At 44.1% G+C, this 20191-nt stretch overlaps 1 protein-coding gene across 4 annotated transcripts in view; it reads right to left on the bottom strand.

Moving 5' to 3' along the window:
- ssbp2 (single stranded DNA binding protein 2) overlaps positions 1-20191 on the bottom strand; it is a 352688-nt gene that overhangs the window by 260005 nt on the left and 72492 nt on the right. For all 4 annotated transcript variants that reach the window (XM_033017226.1, XM_033017227.1, XM_033017228.1 and 1 more), the window contains exons 2-3: positions 5320-5392; positions 1770-1831 (exon numbers count right to left, since the gene is read on the bottom strand). In XM_033017226.1, the coding sequence (XP_032873117.1) occupies positions 1770-1831; positions 5320-5392 (135 nt within the window). The remainder of the gene's footprint in view (positions 1-1769; positions 1832-5319; positions 5393-20191) is intronic.

Raw genomic sequence — 20191 nt, 5'->3', positions numbered from 1 at the left:
AAAGTTACTATCATTTTAGAGAAATGTATTTTAATTATGTATTTTAAACTTTTATGCTGCATTAATGTTCAACTATGTAAAATATTGTACTGTTTAACTGCCACCAAACCCCCCTGGGAGGCGGAGTGGAGCTGGGCTGGAGCAGGTGCCGCCCTCCGCACCGGCTGTGAACCCGGCCCGATACCTCCTGCGCCGAGGGGTCCAAACGACAGCCGCAGGAAAAGGTGAGAGGCACAGCAGACGATCACTGGCCCGCCTAGGTCGCTCTGTGACCTGTAAAGATGCCGAGGGATTCAGGTCTCACTCACTGTGGGGGAGGGTAGGTACAATTCTCCACAGACCCAGAGCTCCGGCCTCAGTCGGTGCAGCGACGGGAATCCCGCAAAGGAGCGATAGATGGCAGGACAGGAGGCAGGGACTGGGGAATGGGAGGGCCTTTTCCCCCCACGCCAGCTGCAAGTCCGCGGCCGCCACCGGACAGGGATGGGCACGTCCGGCCGCCCTTCTGCATGGACCAGTGGAGAAGGGAGAACTAGTGTCGCTAACTCCAGTAGCAATTCATCAGCGGTTGCAGCGCAGGAGACCCGGTTCGATCCGATGTTTTTCTCCAGTGACCTATGACCTGGGCATGCGCAGTCGGAATACCGAACTCTCTTATACAGATATTGAACATACATAAAACAAGATTGTGCCAAAACGTTTTCATTCAACGCGCTATGTTATTGGTTCACTGGTGCACATGGAAATATACAGGGGTTTGGGCAATTGGGAAATGGCAATTGGGTGTCTGTGAGAATGGGCTGGGCATCACTTTGCAAGCTGCTGGACCTGGCTCCACTAAGTCTGGAACTTTGCAGAAGTTTCAGGAAGCTTCTGCACCTGTGACCCACTGGTTGCCACAAAGTCTGGGCTTTTGCAGGAGCTCCAGAATACTGGCACTTAATGCATGCTTGTGATTAGTCCAGAAGGGTGGCCTGCAGCTGGAAGTTTCCAATTGCCCTAAAGATTTCTACTTTGTTTCTCTGTCTCCCCAGTCACCCGTAATTAGTTGCCTTCAATGGTATGTTTCTCTATGTACTAAGATGATTCTACTTTGTTGCTATGCATGAAGATGTTTGCAGGTACTGTTATATGATTGGACAAAGGAGTTGTCACTCCATGTATCTTCTCTTCGGTAGCGGTGATTGGGTTTGTAGGGGTTGCCCTCCCCCTGTATTGTCACCAAATAGAGAACTGCCTGAAAATCATTGAAAGAGGAGATCTTTGCTTGTTCCTTCCAAAAATCGAATCAGATATGCAACATTTAGTAAGTTTCTCAGCATCAAGCTCAAGGATCTCATTAAATTAAAGGTAATTTCAATTAATTTTATATTTCTATGCTGGGTATGTAACTTTTTTTTTCAATTTAAATATTAGTGGGCGGTATGGAACTTTTACCCTCACGAAAGTTACAAAAGTATGAAGAGGTTGAAGAGCACTGGTTTAGAAGGATCTAAATGATCTAAAAGAGTGTTTAGCCAACATGTACTAGCAGCTTGATTGACAATGCATGGATGAGGTAGTTTCTAAAATCAACCAAGTAGAATCTTACATTTACATCACATATCTGAACCACAAAAGTAGTTTAACATTTAGGATTCGTTCAAATAACAAATCACAAAGTATTTTAAAGGCATTCGATAATATCTAGTTGCTTCCTTTTTTTAAAGAATAGATCTCATTATTCTTATTAAACTCGTTAGATCTCATTAATTATTAAACTAACTTACCACCACCACGAATGTAAGAAACCTGGTGGTTCTCCTAACGTTATGTTTTTCTCCCATCGTATCTAAAAAATAAATTAAGATAACACTATTGCATCTACATATCTTCAGAAAAAAATAAAAAAGACCACAGTGCACTCAGCACTCTATGCTCTACAATCTTAAACATGCATGGACTGATTACAAATTTACAATATTGATATGAATTTAGTTTTGATGGAAATTCAGATGTTCTTCATTAGAATAGACAATGTAATCAGTAAACATTAGTGCGCGTTGGATTTTGAACGCCCATCTCAGATATTATATCAAAATTATCTTTGTAAATAAATAGTTAATGTAACTCCACTTTTTAAAGGGTAGCTAATGTAACTTCGCTTTTTAAGGGTGGCTAATGTAACTCCACTTTTTAACTAAACCTAATGTAACTCCACTTTAAGGGTAGCTAATATAACCACTTTTTTAGGATAGCTAAAAAACTCCACTTTTTAAGAAACGAGGGAGAGAGAAAACTGGGAATTATAGTCCAGTTAGCCTTACATCGGTAGTGGGGAAGATGCTTGAGTCGATTATTAAAGATGTAATAGCAGCACATTTGAAAAGCAGTGACGGGATCGGTCAAAGTCAGCATGGATTTATGAAGGGGAAATCATGCTTGACTAATCTTCTGGAATTTTTTGAGGAAGTAAAAAGTAGAATGGATACGGGAGAGCCAGTGGATGTGGTGTGTCTGGACTTTCATAAAGCCTTTGACAAGGTCCCACACAAGAGATTAATGTGTAAAATTAGAGCACATGGTAATGGGGATAGGGTATAGGGTGATTTCACGAAAGGTCACTGGAGCGTAGATCCGCACCCACGTGACCGAAAATTTTAACTGTAGTACATGCGTCACTTCCGGTACATGTTAGTGAATGGGAAAACACGCACTTTCACACCCGTTAAAAACATCGAAAACGGCTCGTTTTTGAGCTGCAACTAACTGTACCGGTCGGGGTGACCGTGAGGCACAGCTACCTAAATTTACAGTCCAAAAAAAAGATAGAAACTAAGGTAAATTCAAGAGGGAGCTGAAGGTGTCAAAACAGCGGAAGTGCTAGCGGACATTTGCCGTGGAGATTTAAAGATCGAAAATATCGGGAATTATCGCGTTTGCTCGCTGCATTTCATCAAAAGTAAGGCATTATTGACTTTTTATCTTTATTCATTTGTTATATGAAAATAATTAAAAGTTAAAAATCCATCAGTAAAATTGCAAAATCGCCCATGGTTCTCAGGTGGGTTTTAACATGCAAAATGAAAACGCTTCTGAAGCTCCATTTACCATTTAAATAATCGTAAACTATCAATGCGTTTTGAAATAAATTGATAAATGGGATAATTGTCAGCTGTTAGTTGGACAAAAGCAGGACATTTTATTATTTGCCAAAATATATTTCTCAATGTTTCTTGTTTAAAGCCTGCACAATCACCCAAACTACATTTATTTATTTATCATCTAATAACAGACAAGCCTGCAGCATGGAATGATGTCAACAATCCTGATTGGGCACCCACTGTGAGCAGGATAGACAATGTGCACAAGAACGCCATCAACTTGCAGAGCTATAGATGCTTGAGCTGCAACCAAATCTGCTTTAATACTCTCTTCTTGTTGCACGTGCATGGCGTTCCCATTCCTTAGCTTGCATCTCAGTAAAATTTATTTCAAAACGCATTGATAGTTTACGATTATTTAAATGGTAAATGGAGCTTCAGAAGCGTTTTCATTTTGCATGTTAAAACCCACCTGAGAACCATGGGCGATTTTGCAATTTTACTGACGGATTTTTAACTTTTAATACTTTTCATATAACAAATGAATAAAGATAAAAAGTCAATAATGCCACTTTTGATGAAATGCAGCGAGCAAACGCGATAATTCCCGATATTTTCGATCTTTAAATCTCCACGGCAAATGTCCGCTAGCACTTCCGCTGTTTTGACACCTTCAGCTCCCTCTTGAATTTACCTTAGTTTCTATCTTTTTTTTGGACTGTAAATTTAGGTAGCTGTGCCTCACGGTCACCCCGACCGGTACAGTTAATTGCAGCTCAAAAACGGGCCGTTTTCGATGTTTTTAACGGGTGTGAAAGTGCGTGTTTTCCCATTCACTAACATGTACCGGAAGTGACGCATTTACTCCAGTTAAAATTTTCGGTCACGTGGGTGCGGATCACCCTATTGACATGGATAGAGAACTGGTTGGCAGACAGGAAGCAAAGAGTAGGAATTAACAGATCCTTTTCAGAAAGGCAGGCAGTAACTAGTGGGGTGCCGCAAGGCTCGGTGCAGGGACCCCAGTTATTTACAATATATATTAACGATTTAGGCAAGGGAATTAAATGTGACATCTACAAGTTTGCAGATGAGACGGATCTGGGTGGTAGTGTGAGCTGCGATGAGGATGCTATGAGGCTTCAGGGTGCCATGGATAGGTTGGGTGAGTGGGCAGATGCAGTTTAATGTGGATAAATGTGAGGTTATCCACTTTGGTGGCAATAACAGGAAGGCAGATTAGGAAAAGGGGAGGTGCAATAAGACCTGGGTGTGCTTGTAAATCCGTCACTGAAAGTAAGCATGCAGGTGCAGCAGGCAGTGAAGAAAGCTAATGGCATGTTGGCCTTCATTGCGAGAGGATTTGAGTTTAGGAACAAGGATGTCCTACTGCAGTTGTACAGGGCCCTGGTTAGACCGCACCTGGAGTATTGTGCACAAATTATGGTCTCCTAATTTGAGGAAGGACATTATTGCTATTGAGGGAGTGCAACGTAGGTTCACCGGGTTAATTCCGGGGATGGCGGGACTGACATATGATGAAAGAATGGGTCGACTGGGCTTGTATTCACTGGAATTTAGAAGGATAAGAGGGGATCTTATAAACATATAAAATTCTTAAAGGAATGGGCAGGCTAAATGTTCCCAATTTTGGAGGCGTCCAGAACCAATTCTTACAGTTTAAGAATTAAGTGTAGGCCATTTAGATGAGGAAAAACCTTTTCACCCAGAGTTGTAAACCTGTGGAATTCTCTGCCACACAAGGCAGTGGAGGCCAATTCACTGGATGTTTTCAAGAGAGAGTTAGATTTAGCTCTTAGGGCTAAAGGAATCAAGGTATACGGGAGGAAAAGCAGGAACGGGGTACTGATTTTAGATGAATGACGGTGCTGGTTCAAATGGCCTACCCCTGCACCTATTTTTCGAACTATACATATAATAGAGTAAATAGTGTTTCGCTATCAGACATATCTGAATTTACTTTGGAAGAAAGTTTAGTGAAGTGGTAACCACGGGATATTTCAATAAACCTCAGTTGATTACTTTAACGTGAGCATTTAAAATCAATTACAATTACAAATGAGTATATTATATTATCTAAAATGTACAAAAGGTAAAGGTACTATTAAATTAATATTTTATTCAGTTGATCACAAGGACAGACTATGAAAGATCACAAACTGAAAATCTATAAAACAAAGAACTAAAAATAAATATAGTTTGAACAATGGCTCACCTCTGATAAAAATGTTTGTGCTGATTTTTGTGCTCCTACGTGGAGTAGATATTCATATACATACAGTGCTAACCTGCAAGACAGACACAAATAAATTACTTCATCATTATCACATTATTAAGAAATAATTCTCATTCCAAGTTAAAATTGTTAACACTTCACACATGATAAATTTAATCTATTGAATTCACAGCAATAAATTAATTTGCACCACAAAATATTTATGGCACATGGCTTTTTTTAAACATAATACAATGATATCCAACAAATAAACATTGAGTGCCAAAGTTTGTTATGATGGTCATTCTCCTTGCAGAAACCCTTCTTAGTTAATTAACATATTTTTCAAAGATGAACGTTTAGTTTAATAAACTCTTACATCTCAAAGTACTTTTGATTTAGCTTTGATTATATTTGTGTCCATTTACTAATTTTTATAATAAACCAAAATAAGAAAGAAGTTAAATTAAAAAATCTGGACTGGAGCACAATCATTAGAATAAAGGAAAACCTGACACTGTTAAGCAAAATGCTTCAAAATGAAATGATGCTCATTGTATTCAGAAAACTCAATAGTCTGCTGTGGATTTTGCTGTTGGGGGATTTTTATTATTTGAGCCTCAATTGCAGAGTAAACGTTAACATGTATTTGTGCTAGGTACTTGTCAATTTTATTTGATAGTGGTGCCCAAAATACAAATATGAAATGCATAAATAATGCTTTGAAAGTAAGACACTTTAGCATCATGAATTCAATACATGCACTGTTCAGTTACTAACCTCTAGTATATGGTTAATAGTAATAGATTTTCACCTCAGCAAAAGAATAAAGACTAAATTGCATGATTTGACATATCAGATGCTGATCAATCAAATCTGTTCCACTATGTTTATTTGATTATAGACTGATACTACAAAGGTGATTATCCAACCAAGTGCCAGGAATAACATGCAGACAAAACACAAATAAATATATATGCATTTACACTTCCTTCACATACAATGGGTATTATTTTACCAAGAATCAATGCTGTATTTCAAGTTTGGCAACAGGCAGGCAATCTATTTTCTGCCCTTGGCTAATTTCATTATTATGATTATGAAAACCATATGACTAGATTAATTCATGCACTCAAAGAGATACTAACTTTTTCATATGCTAGCAACACATTGTTTCATGTGATTCCTGAAATCTTAGTTGATCATTTTCCAGACCTGGGCTTTTGGTCATAATTCACATTCCTGACTCTACACACGAATCCTTCAAGGTAATGAGAACGGCATAAATAATTCAATTCAAGTGGCTGACTATAGTTTAATGCCAACTTCCTAAATATTTTGTTTAGTTTTGACAATTAAGTTTCATGTTCAATATTTGCATCTATTTCTGCTCTGTACTGGATGGATACATTTAGCGCTAAATCCGCTAAGATCCATAGGTCTCGTTTAGTTTCACCCAAACAATTGTGATTCTGTTCTGGTAGTATGTGTGTCACATATTTTCATTCTTATGTGTATACAGGCATTTGTACTGGTCTAGATTAATATTTATTTGTCATTGTTTGTCCACTTACATACCCAGCTCAATTCATTTTGCAAATTCTTGGCTAGTGCTTCAGATGCTACAGTGTCTTTTTAGCTGGTACATTCTGCAAATTTGATCAGTTTGCTTTTGAATGCAGGTCACTAAAAATAAAATTCCACTGTAAAGCCATGACAAACTCGTTGGAAGAGTTATGTTTGAGCAATGGAGGGGTGCAGGGTGTGCACATTGTTGAACTCCACCCTTTCAAGCTGTCATCTTATCTGCTCCCAAGGATTTCTGAAAGTCACAGTACATCAAATCACATATTCTACATTTATCGGATTACTCCCTCAATCAAAATTAATGAATTTATCACAGAGTATCCTCTTCTGAATCATTGTTGACTATTTGAAGGGAATAACTTCCAGAGTAGACAAAAGTGCTGGCGAAACTCGGCGGGTACGGCAGCATCTATGGAGCGAAGGAAATAGGCAACGTTTCGGGCCAAAACCCTTCTTCAGACTGATGCAGGGTGGGGGGGGGGGGCAGGAAAAAGAAAGGAAGAGGAGGCGCCAGAGGGCTGAGGGAGAGCTGAGAAGGGGAGGAGACAGCAAGGGCTACCGGAAATTGGAGAAATCGATGTTCAGGCCACTAGGGTGCAGACTGCCCAAGCGTAATATGAGGTGCTGCTCCTCCAGTTTCCAGTGGTGCTCACTCTGGCCATGGAGGAGGCCCAGGACAGAAAGGTCGGGTTCGGAATGGGAGGGGGGAGTTGAAGTGCTGAGCCACAGGGAGATCAGGTTGGTTAATGCGGACCGAGCGGAGGTGTTCGGCGAAACGATCGCCAAGCCTACGCTTGGTCTCACCGACGTAGATCAGCTGACATCTAGAGCAGCGGATGCAATAGATGAGGTTGGAGGAGGTGCAGGCAAACCTGTCGCACCTGGAATGACTGCTTGGGTCCTTGAATGGAGTCGACGGGGGAGGTAAAGCGACACGTGTAGCATCTCTTGTGGTTGCAAGGGAAAGTGCCCGGGGAGGGGGTGGTGCGGATGGGAAGAGAAGAATTGACCAGGGAGTTACGGAGGGAGCGGTCTTTGCGGAAAGCAGACAGGGGTCTGCTCTCTCTCCCCATCCCCCCACTCGGAACAAGGGCAGAGTCCCCCTAGTCCTCACCTTCCACCCCACTAGCCGTCACGTACAACAAATAGTCCTCCGTCATTTTCACCACCTCCCTGTCTGCTTTCCGCAGAGACCGCTCCCTCCGTAACTCCCTGGTCAATTCTTCCCTTCCCTCACGCACCACCCCCTCCCCGGGCACTTTCCCTTGCAACCGCAAGAGATGCTACACGTGTAGCTTCACTTCCCCCGTCGACTCCATTCAAGGACCCAAGCAGTCGTTCCAGGTGCGACAGAGGTTTACCTGCATCTATTGCATCCGCTGCTCTAGATGTCAGCTGATCTACATCGGTGAGACCAAGCATAGGCTTGGCAATCGTTTCGCCGAACACCTCCGCTCGGTCCGCTTTAACCAACCTGATCTCCCTGTGGCTCAGCACTTCAACTCCCCCTCCCATTCCGAATCCGACCTTTCTGTCCTGGGCCTCCTCCATTGCCAGAGTGAGCAACACCGGAAACTGGAGGAGCTCATATTCCGCTTGGGCAGTCTGCATCCCGGTGGCCTGAACATTGACTTCTCCAATTTCCGGTAGCCCTTGCTGTCTCCTCCCCTTCTCAGCTCTCCCTCAGCCCTCTGGCTCCTCCTCTTCCTTTCTTCTTCCTGCCGCCCCCCACCCTGCATCAGTTGAAGAAGGGTTTCGGCCCGAAACGTTGCCCATTTCCTTTGCTCCATAGATGCTGCCGTACCCGCTCAGTTTCTCCAGCAATTTTGTCTACCTTCGATTTTCCAGCATCTGCAGTTCCTTCTTGAACTTCCAGAGTTATGGGGAGAGTAGAATTAGTTTGATATCTCTACCAGGCACAGGTACTTCTGGGCAAAGTTTATCAAATTTACTTGAGCTTATTTTGTTTGATGAAACTCAGTAGTTTGTGTTGTCTGTTTGAAGGAAAGAATGCTTACCAAAGATACCATATTTGGCTCACCCTCAGTTTCTAGGCCCTTCGCAATTTGCAGATTGTCCTTTTGCTCACGTACTAAATGTAGTTTTAGACACTGTTAACAATGGCAGTTCCAGCTCTGCCTACTTCCAAATCATTGAGGTCACATTTCTTGAAACTACGGATGCAGTAGCTTAATTTAGTTTAGAGATACAGCATGGAAAGAGGCCCTTCGGCCCACTGAGTCTACACCTACTGCTAATCACCCATTCACACTAGTTCTCTGTTATCCCACTTTTTTACGCACTCCTTACACACTGGAGCCAATTTACAGGGAGTATCTAACCAAACCGGCACATCTTTGGGATGTGGTAGGAAACTGGAGCACCCTGAGGAAACCCACGTGGTCTCAGAGACAATATGCAAACTCCACACAGACAACCCCCAAGGTCAGGATCGAGAATACAACATTCCACAAAATGTTATATCTGAAGGTTTTAATTCATCTTCAAATGTTAATGTTTCATAACTTGATTGTAGCATTTTGTCCGGTAGGCGGCGCGGCTCTCGCCAGCAGCGGCCTCTGCAGTCCGTCTGCGTTTTTATTATTTTATGTCTATGTTTTAATGTAGTTTTTGTTATTTTTGTTGGGGTATGTGTGTGGGGGGGTGGGGGTGGTGTGGGGGGGAGGGGGAAACTTTTAAATCTCTCCCTGCACGGGAGACCCGACCTTTTCTTTGTCGGGTCTCCGTTGTCGTTGGGGCTGCAACGAGGAGCGGCCTCCAACAGGAAAACCGGGGACTCCAGTGCCGTCACTCACCTCACCGTCGCGGAGCTGGCCGAGTCCAGAGCGGGTGGAGCTGTGGTGGACGCTGCTGCGACCCGACCCCCGGAGATTCGGTGGCTGCAACTGCGGGTTTGGCGGACGGCACCGGGAGCCCGCGGGTCCCTGGAGGGAGACCGCTTTTCGGGGCTTCCGCAACGGCGACTTCTCCCGCCCGAGTTGCGGGGTTGAAGAGCTCCTGGAGCGGGGCCTTACAGCACCGCCCCGCGCGGCTTGGAATGGCCGCGGGCTGCGAGCGCGCGCCGGGGGCTCTAACATCAAGACCCGGTGCGCGAACTTGCATTACCCGGCGTGGTTTAATGGCCACGGGACAATTCGCCATCGCCCGCCGGGGGCTTTGACTTTGACTCTGACATGGGGGGGGAGAGTGCAGTGGAGAGAGAAGTTTTTTTGGCCTTCCATCACAGCAATGTGATGGATGTTTATGTAAAATATGTTGTGTCTTGGGTCTATTTGTTGTAATGTATGGCTGCAGAAACGGCATTTCGTTTGGACCTCACGGGGTCCAAATGACAATAAAATTGAATTGTATTGTATTGTATTGTATTGTATTGCTCAAATGTATTTTCTGCAGTGAAAGTAAGGGCGGTACGATGGCGTAGAGGACAGCACAGTGGCATAGCGGTAGAGCTGCTGCCTTACAGCGCCAGAGAGCCGGGTTTGATCGTGACTACGTGTGCTGCCTGTACAGCGCTTGGATGTTCTCCCAGTGACCAGCGTGAGTTTTCCCCAGGAGCTCCAGTTCCATCCCACATTCCAAAGTACAGGTTTGTAGGTTAATTGGCTTTGGTAAAAATTGTAAAATTGTCCTTCACGTGCAGGATAGCGTTATTGTACGGGATGATCGCTGGTCGCGGCGGACTTCCACACTCTATCTCTAAAGTCTGAATTAAAGTTTTTCCGACAGTTTTTGCACAATATTTATCATCGATACAAAGCAGTCCCCACCAGTTCAATTAAGGCACAAGGATAAAAATAATAATGGAACCAAAATTAGTGCAGGATAGATTATGAGTGGTTAAGTGTGCGCAAATTGGACAGCCAGAAAAAAGATTGAAAGATCTGAAAACAATAACGTTGTGGGCAGAAATCACAGCTAGTTGGAACATGGAGACATTATTTCAGAGTTAATAAAGACTGTTTTAGTGATTTACTGAATATTTGGATTCAAGTTTAGTCCTGACCGAACAACACATTCATTACTCTCACCCTGAATGGAAACATTTTAGAATTAGATGGCTTGGTATAATGTAACATAAAAGTAACACTCCTCCAAACCTCATCTTTTGCGTCCTCCTCCAACCTCATCTATTGCATCCGCTACTCTAGGTGTCAGCTGCTCTACATCGGTGAGACCAAGCATAGGCTTGGCGATCGCTTCGCCCAACACCTCCGCTCGGTTCGCAATAACCAATCTGATCTCCCGGTGGCTGAGCACTTCAACTCCCCCCTCCCATTCCGAATCCGACCTTTCTGTCCTGGGCCTCCTCCATGGCCAGAGTGAGGCCCACCGTAAATTGGAGGAGCAGCACCTCATATTTCGCTTGGGTAGTTTACACCCCAGCGGTATGAACATTGACCTCCACTTTTAGGTAGTCCCTGCTTTCTCCTTCTTTCCCCTCCCCTTCCCAGCTCTCCCACAGCCCACTGTCTCCGCCTCTTCCTTTCTTCTTCCCTCCCCCCCCCCCCCCCCACATCAGTCTGAAGAAAGGTCTCGACGCGAAACATCGCCTATTTCCTTCGCTCCATAGATGCTGCCTCACCCGCTGAGTTCCTCCAGCATTTTTGCCTACCTTTGAGGTTTATGGTGTTACTATTAAGAATATGGAAAAATATCACCTCTGAATCTATTCTTCTGCAGAAAAATTTAAAGTGCCTAAATTTCTCATCATAGTTAAAACAATCTATTCGGCGACGATCTGCCTACATTGTTCTGCGTTGTCTCAACTGCTGAGCCTTGTTATCGTACAGCAAACAAAATTAAAGCGAAAGACAGGTTGCTGGAGATACACAGGGCAGCAGCTGTGGAGGCAGAGGAATAGCTGATGATTCAGGTCAAGACCCCGTATCAGGATTCGAACATATATAATAAAAATGGATCAAAACTATAAATATAAGACTGCACATGTTTTAAAAAGTAAGTAGCTTAAGTAACTTTTTAAAATATTTTATTGCACCTTCTATAGAAAGATAAAGCAAGAGGGGTAATATGTCTGAATTTACGACGGACCTTCAGAAGACCTATGACCAGGATCAGGACAGATGGAAGTTATGGGATAGAGAGCAGAACGTCTAAAAAGCTAGTTACAAAACAATAAACAACATGAAGTCAGCTAGCTCCTCCGAAAGATATGGGAAGTGGTGTTCCACAGACAATCAGCTGTTGGCCACAGATGCACAATTTACACAAATGATATGGGCACTCTGGAATTGGAAGTGTCGTGCAAAACTTGCAAACAACATCAAATTGGAAGGCTAAGTTAATATAAAGGAGGAATGAAACAAAATATATCAGATCAAATCAGATCAGTTTGCTATCATATACACCAGGGTGCAATGTAATTTCTTGTACACATAAACCTCACAGAGCAAACAGTATCAGTACAAACATGATAAATACAAGAGTAACTACAATGACGAGTGCAAAACAGCAGAATAGTGCAAGATTATATTACCATCTGAAACAGTGCAAAAATAAATAAATACAATAACATGATAACCAAATAAGGTCAAGATGAGAGTACATTGCAACTTATCCGAGAAAGGTTATGAAAGAAGCAATTTGTTAAGAAGTTTGAAAGCAGCGGGGAGGAAGCTGTTCTTAAGTCTGGACGTACAGGCTTTCACCCTCTTGCATATTCTCCCAGAAGGTAGAAGAGAGAAATGGGATTGTCCAGAGGTGGCAGGCATCCTTGATTATACTTCCATGAAAATGTAAATAAGCTTGCAGATTGGACATTTAAATTGATCGACAAACTTCAATACAAGCAAGTCTGAAATAGTACATTTAGTAGGAGCAATAAGATGACCGCATGCCGTTTGGACAATAAAACTGATTAGGTCGAGGGAGCTAAAGGGACAAATAAACAATTTACTAAAAGTGGTGATTGGTTAAAATAACCATGCACAAAAATAAACTAAGAATGAAGATTAGTCTTAACATCGAGTCGCTCATGACTTTACTTACTTCCCGATGATTCTACCCACTCAATACCGCTTGCAGCCACCAGAACAACTGCTGCTCAGCTATTCCAGAACCACTACTACTGCAGCCCAGGACTTACTGATATATTGCGGCGGGTATATCTGCTAGTTCACAGTGGATTTCACACAGAATCGATTGTGTTTCCGGTCCTGTCCCAGACCCAGCAGGATCACCTGCACCCAGGATGAGGTGTTCCAAACCAGGTATCAGAGATGTCTCTCATTCTTTAGGGAACGGGGGTTCCCCTCTTCTATTTTAGATGAGGCTCTCACCAGGGTCTCCTCTATATCCTGTAGCTCCGCTCTCACTCCCCATCCCCCCCCACACGTAACAAGGACAGAGTCCCCCTTGTCCTCACCTTCCACCCTACCAGCCGTCACATACAACAAATAATGACAATAAAGGAATCCAATCCAATAACCCTCCGACAGTTTCGCCACCTCCAACGGGATCCCACCACTGGCCATATCTTCCCATCTCCTCCCCTTTCGGCTTTCCGCAGAGTCCGCTCCTTCCGTAAATCCTTGGTCAATTTGTCCCTTCCCACCCAAACCACCCCCCTACCTTCTCTTGCAACCGCAGGAAATACTACACTTGTCACTTTACCTCCCCCCTCGACTCCATCCAAGGACCCAAGCAGTCTTTCCAGGTGAGGCAGAGGTTCACCTGCACCTCCTCCAACCTCATCTATTGCACCCGCTGCTCTACATCGATGAGATTAAGCGCAGGCTTGGCGATTGCTTCGCCCAACACCTCCGCAAAGTTCACATTAACCAACCTGATCTCCCGGTGGCTCAGCACTTTAACGCCCCATCCCATTCAAAATCCAACCTTTCTGTCCTGGGCCTCCTCCATGGCCAGAGTGAGGCCCAGCGTAAATTGGAGGAGCAGCACCTTATATTTCGCTTGGGTAGTTTACACCCCAGCGGTATAAACATTGACCTCCAATTTCAGGTCGTCCTTGCTTTCTCCCTCCTTCCCCTCCCCTTCCCAGTTCTCCCACAGTCTACTGTCTCCGCCTCTTCCTTTATTCTTCCCACCTGCCCCACCCCCACATCAGTCTGAAGAAGGGTCTCGACCCGAAACGCACCTATTCCTTCGTTCCATAGATACTGCCTCACCCGCTGAGTTTCTCCAGCATTTTTGTCTGCCAGCAAGATCTAAATCTCCATTGATTTCAATAAGATTCATAAAGCACAGATTTACAAAATCTGTTTAGTTTAGAGAAACAGCGCGGAAACAGGCTCTTTGACCCACTGAGTCCATGCCAACCAGGTCACCCATTCCTTCTTTCCAGAGATGCTGCCTGTCCCGCTAAGTTACTCCAGCATTTTGCATCTACCTTCGATTTTAAACCAGCACCTGCAGTTCTTTCCTACACTTAATGGCTGACCTGTTGGCTATCCAGGCCAATAAATAAGATACAAATTTACATGTTTTACAAATCTAAATGACAAAGCTATTCATTCCATAAAACAGTTCATGTAAAAAGCCAAGTATAATACTGTGCACTTAGTAAGTACAAGTTAACCCTAAAATATACTAGGGGTGATTTAGATGCTGCACTGCTTATACTTTAAACCACATTTAGCCTTTTTGTTTTACATGCAAACCTGAGCTATTATTAAAATCCAATGGGTTTTCCTGTAGGAAATAGGCAGCCTCTTACAAAATATCAGTATCAACAGAATACCTCTTCCTAATCAATGACAACAACTACAGTGAAATCCACACCTGGGAATTTCCCTTCAACTCTTGACTAAAAGGTGATGCATTACGATATATTATAGCAATGGAACAAAATGAGGGGCAGACTGAAAGAGAAATGTTTTTAAATTCCATGCTTCTTCCCATAGTGTATATTATCACCTTTTAGAATCTATACAAATGTAGCAATGAGCCAGAATCAATGTTGCCCATTGTATATATGTGTAATAAAACAAAGTCAAACAGATTTTAAAATAATTTTGGAACAAGCCCCAGTGAGAATTCTACTTGGAAATAATGGGAAAAAAAGATTAAATGCGTCTTACACGCACTTTGCATTAACTGTGTAAGGCCCTATAAGTATCACCTATAAAAGTAAGCTTTCAATCTGCCTTTCCGACCAAGATATCCTTTAAAGGGTGTAATTGTTTTGCTGACTTAAAGGATGCAATCATGTTAGCACTTTCATATTACAACAAAGCATGCACTGCATTATCATGTGAAGAGGTATAATGTGGGTTTCAGTCCCAATTAGATATTTGTATGCACTGTAACCAAGCAGTGCAAAACAATTTCAGTATGAAGTACTTCACTTTCATTAAACAAGAGCTGATTTATAATTTCAATTTAAAGCAAAGACGAATTTCAAAAATACAATTGTTTCCAGGATCTTTGGAAATTTTTGAAGCACTTTTATTATTATATTTAAAAAATGCATATATTCCAAATATATTCTCCAAATAGTGGATTGGCTTCTCACGGACCTATGGCTTTCTATATATATTTCAGTTGGAGATCAACAGAATTCCATTAACACTATGCTTGGGTACTAGCCACATTGATTATAAAGAGGTACATTACAGCCAGCATGAGCTGCAAATAACATGGGCTAAATCTTTGAAAAAGGTCCTTTCCAAATCTTCTGGTCACAGATTATATAATAATGCTAATGTCAGATTTTCATCTTTTTACTCATTTCTTTCCAGTCCTTTCACAAATTTTCCTTTTTTTAATCCTTTACAATAAAAGGGAGGCATGTAAAAGTTAGCATAGGCCTATTTCCTTCGCTCCATAAATGCTGCTGCACCCGCTGAGTTTCCCCAGCAATTGTGTGTACCTTAGACATTTCTAATGTTACTTTCCGTAAATGGTCTGCATTGCAAAGAAATAGGTCTGAGCCTCATACAGCAAAACAAAACAAACAAAACAAAAACAGAGCAGCAAGACGGTGGTAATGAGTGTATTCTATTCCCTCAGTAAAAATGTGGGCAATGTGGCTGAAGTTTTTAACATCATTAATGCCTTGGGAGGAAAGTATGAGACCAACAACGTTTCAAATACATGATCTAGAAGATGCAACAGAAAACAAAGGCCATCCTGCACAGGGGATGACTCAAGTGGGAGTTAACATCGTACCAGGTGGAGAAGCTAAAGTCCACCTCAATTTCTCTGCAGTTTTTTAGATATTAGTAAACTTCACATTTGGAGCAGAAAACATACTATTGCAAAAAAAATCAGAACAAAGCTTTTAGTGCTTTTAGTGAATGGAATATTAAAATCTACAAAACACCAAACTAATAAAAAATGTTTAAGAAAGAACTGCAGATGCTTGAAAAATCTAAGGTTGACAAAAATACTGGAGAAACTCAGCGGGTGAGGCAGCACCTATGGAGAGAAGGAATAAGGCGACATTTCGGGTCAAGACGCTTCTTCAGACTGATGTCGGGGGTGGCGGTAAAAAGAAATGAAGAGGCGGAGAACTGGGAAGGGGAGGGGAAGGAGGGAGAAAGCAAGGACGATCTGAAATTAGAGAAGTCAATGTTCATACCGCTGGGGTGTAAACTACCCAAGTGAAATATGAGGTGCTGTTTCTCCAATTTGCGCCAGGCCTCACTCTGGCAATGGAGGAGGCCCAGGACAGAAAGGTCAGATACGGAATGGGAGGGAGAGTTGAAGTGTTGAGCCACCAGGAGATCAGGTTGGTTAGTGCAAACTGAGTGGAGGTGTTAGACGAAGCGATCGCCAAGCTTGGTCTCGCTGATGTAGAGACGTTGACACCTGGAACAGCGGATGCAGTAGATGAGGTTGGAGGAGGTGCAGGTCAACCTCTGTCTAACCTGGAACGACTGCTTGGGTCCTTGGATGGAGTCGAGGGGGGCGGGGGGGGGGGGGGGGGGGGGGGGGGGGTAAAGCGACAAGTGTAGCATTTCTTCCAGTTGCAAGGGAAAGTACCCGGGGAGGGGTGGTTTGTGTGGGAAGGGACGAATTGACCAGGGAGCTACGGAGGGAATAGTCTCTGCGGAAAGCAGAAAGGGGAGGATATGGGAAGATATGGCCAGTGGTGGGATCCTGTTGTAGATGGCAAAAATGTTGGAGGATTACATGTTGTATGTGACGGCTGATGCGGTGAGTGAGGACAAGGGGGACTCTGCCCCTGTTACGATGAGGGGGATGGGGAGTGAGAGCAGAGCTACAGGGTATAGAGGAAACCCTGGTGAGAGTCTCATCTATGATAGAAGAGGGGAACCACCGTTTGCTAAAGAATGAGGCCATCTCTGATGCACTGGTCTGGAACACCTCATCCTGGGTGTAGATGTGGCGTAGACGGAGGAATTGGGAGTAGCGGATAGAGTCCTTACAGGAAGCAGGGTGGGAAGAAGTGTAGTGCAGATAGCTATGGGTGTCAGTGGGCTTATGGTAGATGTTGGACAGTAGTCTGCTGCGATGGAGATGGTGAGATCTAGAAACTATAGGGAGATGTCGGAAATGGTCCAGGTGAATTTGAACCTAATAAAAAAAATTCTCAAGCATCGTTTTCAGTATAGGTTGACAAACTCATAGCCTCGGAGAAACTCAGCGGGTGCAGCAGCATCTATGGAGCGAAGGAAATAGGCAACGTTTCGGGCCGAAACCCTTCGTCTGAAGAAGGGTTTCGGCCCAAAACGTTGTCAATTTCCTTCGCTCCATAGATGCTGCTGCACCCACTGAGTCTCTCCAGCACTTTTGTCTACCTTCAATTTTCCAGCATCTGCAGTTCCTTCTTAAACAAAATTCATAGCCTCGGTAGGTTTAATTATATTCCACTGAAAATATCACACACAACAAATCTGCCTATCTCAAAAAATATAATAAACAAAAATAACTCAACATTTCAATAAATGTTATTAGATGTTGCATTTTCCAGCAGCAAATGTTGGAAACATTCAGCAAGTTATGCAGCATCTATGCAAAGAATAACAATTAACTTTTCAGGTCTGAGAACCTTTGAAAGACTGGGAAAATTGGAAAGAAAGAGTGGCAAAGAAAGCAGAATAGGCAGGGGTAGGAGAACAAAGGGATTATCTCAGATTAAGTCATTCAAAATGAGTTCATATGGCAGTTAAAATATTATAGTTCCTTGGGACACAAAGTGATGGAGTAAAGGTCCTGTCCCACGAGCATGCGACTGCATGCGGCGAGCGCGACCTAACGTGGTCGCTTGAGTCGTATGGCCTCGCGGAGCCGGTCCCACTTCGATCGCCGGAGCAGTATGGGGTTGTGCGGGGCTGGTCCCGACATCGCGCGGGGCTCCGAAAAACTGACACTGTCCAAAAATTCCGCGCGGCAACGGTCTGTCGGCCCGCAGCCGCATTGAGGCCGTACGCAGCGCCTCGACAGGCGTACACAGCGTCTTGACGGCATACGCTGAGCGCATGGCGTTGCGCGATGACGTAACCGCCCGACGCCGTGCGACATCCAAATTCAGTCGCCCGCCTCCTGCCCAGCTGATTGGTGAGTATGATGTTGGGACCAGCCCCGCACAACTCCAGATGGCTCCGCGGTTGGAAGTGGGACCGGCCCCGCGAGGCCATACGCCTCAAGCCACCACGTTTGGTCGCGCTAGATGCATGCAATCGCATGCTGGTGGGACAGGCCCTTAACCCAGCAGGTCAGGTAATATCTCTGGACATGGATATGTGATGTTTCGGGTCAAGACTCTTCTTCAGATTTATTCTAAGCGGGGCTAGGCAGGTAATAGGTGGACACGGGCGAGGAGTCTTCTTGATAAGCCGACTATTGGAACAAAGGGCAGTGATTAAAGCAGAAGGCGCGAGACAGATGGATTGATGAGTTGTGAATTGTGAATCCAGAGAAAGGATCTTCCTTTTGTGTAAACCAGCAATCTGCGTTTCCTTGTACAGTGCCCTCCATTGGAGTCAAGGGATATGGGGAGAAGGCAGGCACGGGTTATTGATTTGCCATGATCGCCATGACCTCATTCTTGATACCTGTAAAAACATCCTTGGGTTCAAGTCCAGAAAAGACCAGGACTGGTTTGACGAGAATGGCACAGAGACAGAACAGCTCATCTCCAAGATAAGGGAAAGCCTTTCGTGCCTGGCTAAAATGATGTAACCTGCAAGGCCAAAAGAGCGGCTCACTCCAGAGCCAAGGCGGACGTCCAGAGCTGGATGAGGGAGCTTAAGAACTCTTGGTGGACAGATAAGGTTCTGGAAATCCAAAGACTTGGGTGACACCAGAGGCTTCTTCAGCGCTACTAAGGTCGTCTATGGACCAAGCCACCACGGCTTAACCCCCCTGCGCTCAAACAACAGACAAGAACTGCTGAAGGACAATGAGTCCATTAATGCCCATGACAGCACAACTGAACCAGACATTACCCACCACATCCCCCAGTCCCATCAGAGAAGACATGGAAGAACCTCCCACTATGACAGTGGTTCAAGATGCCATCAATAGCCTTAAGAACAACAAGGCCACCGGTCCAGATGGGATCCCAGCCGACATCTTAAAGGAAGGTGGACCGGAGCTCCTGTACCACATCCATGCCCTACTCCTCAAGGTCTGGGAAAAATATGAACTTCCCTCAGAACTCAGGGATGCTCTAATAGTGACCATTTTCAAGAAGGGAGACAAGACTGAATGTGGAAACTACAGGGGCATTTCGCTCCTGTCAACAACAGGCAAAGTCCTAGCTCGTGTGCTCGCAAACCGACTTCTACCACTGTCTGCGGAGGTACTCCCAGAATCACAGTGTAGCTCTCACCCATCCAGAGGTACAACAGACATGATATTCACAGCACTCCAACTCCAGGAAAAATGCCGTGAACAAAGGCAGCGTTTGTACATGGCCTTCATAGACCTGACAAAGGCTTTTGACTTGGTAGACCGCCAGGTTCTTTGGAGCATACTATCAAGGTACGGTTGTCACGACAAGTACATCAGAATATTGAGAACATGTCGGTCACAGTGCTCAGCAACTGCGGCTCTGAGTCCGAGCCCTTCACTGTGGAAACAGGGGTCAAACAGGGATGCATCATTGCACCCACCCTGTTTGTCGTCTTCATTGCTGCCATACTTCACCTCATTGATGAAGAGCTGCCACAGGGGATCCCAATCCTCTACAGAACTGACGGTGGACTCTTCAACAGTAATAGGTTGAAGGCCAAGAGCAAAGTCAGTAACACGGCCATCATGGAGCTTCAGTACGCGGACAACTGCGCCATTGCAGCACGCTCTGCAGAAGACCTCC

This window comes from Amblyraja radiata, chromosome 3 (genome assembly GCF_010909765.2).
Source record: "Amblyraja radiata isolate CabotCenter1 chromosome 3, sAmbRad1.1.pri, whole genome shotgun sequence".
Classification (NCBI taxonomy): Eukaryota; Metazoa; Chordata; class Chondrichthyes; order Rajiformes; family Rajidae; genus Amblyraja; species Amblyraja radiata.
Note: the sequence above shows the minus strand (reverse complement) of the source record. Positions and strands in the feature narration are given on the sequence as shown.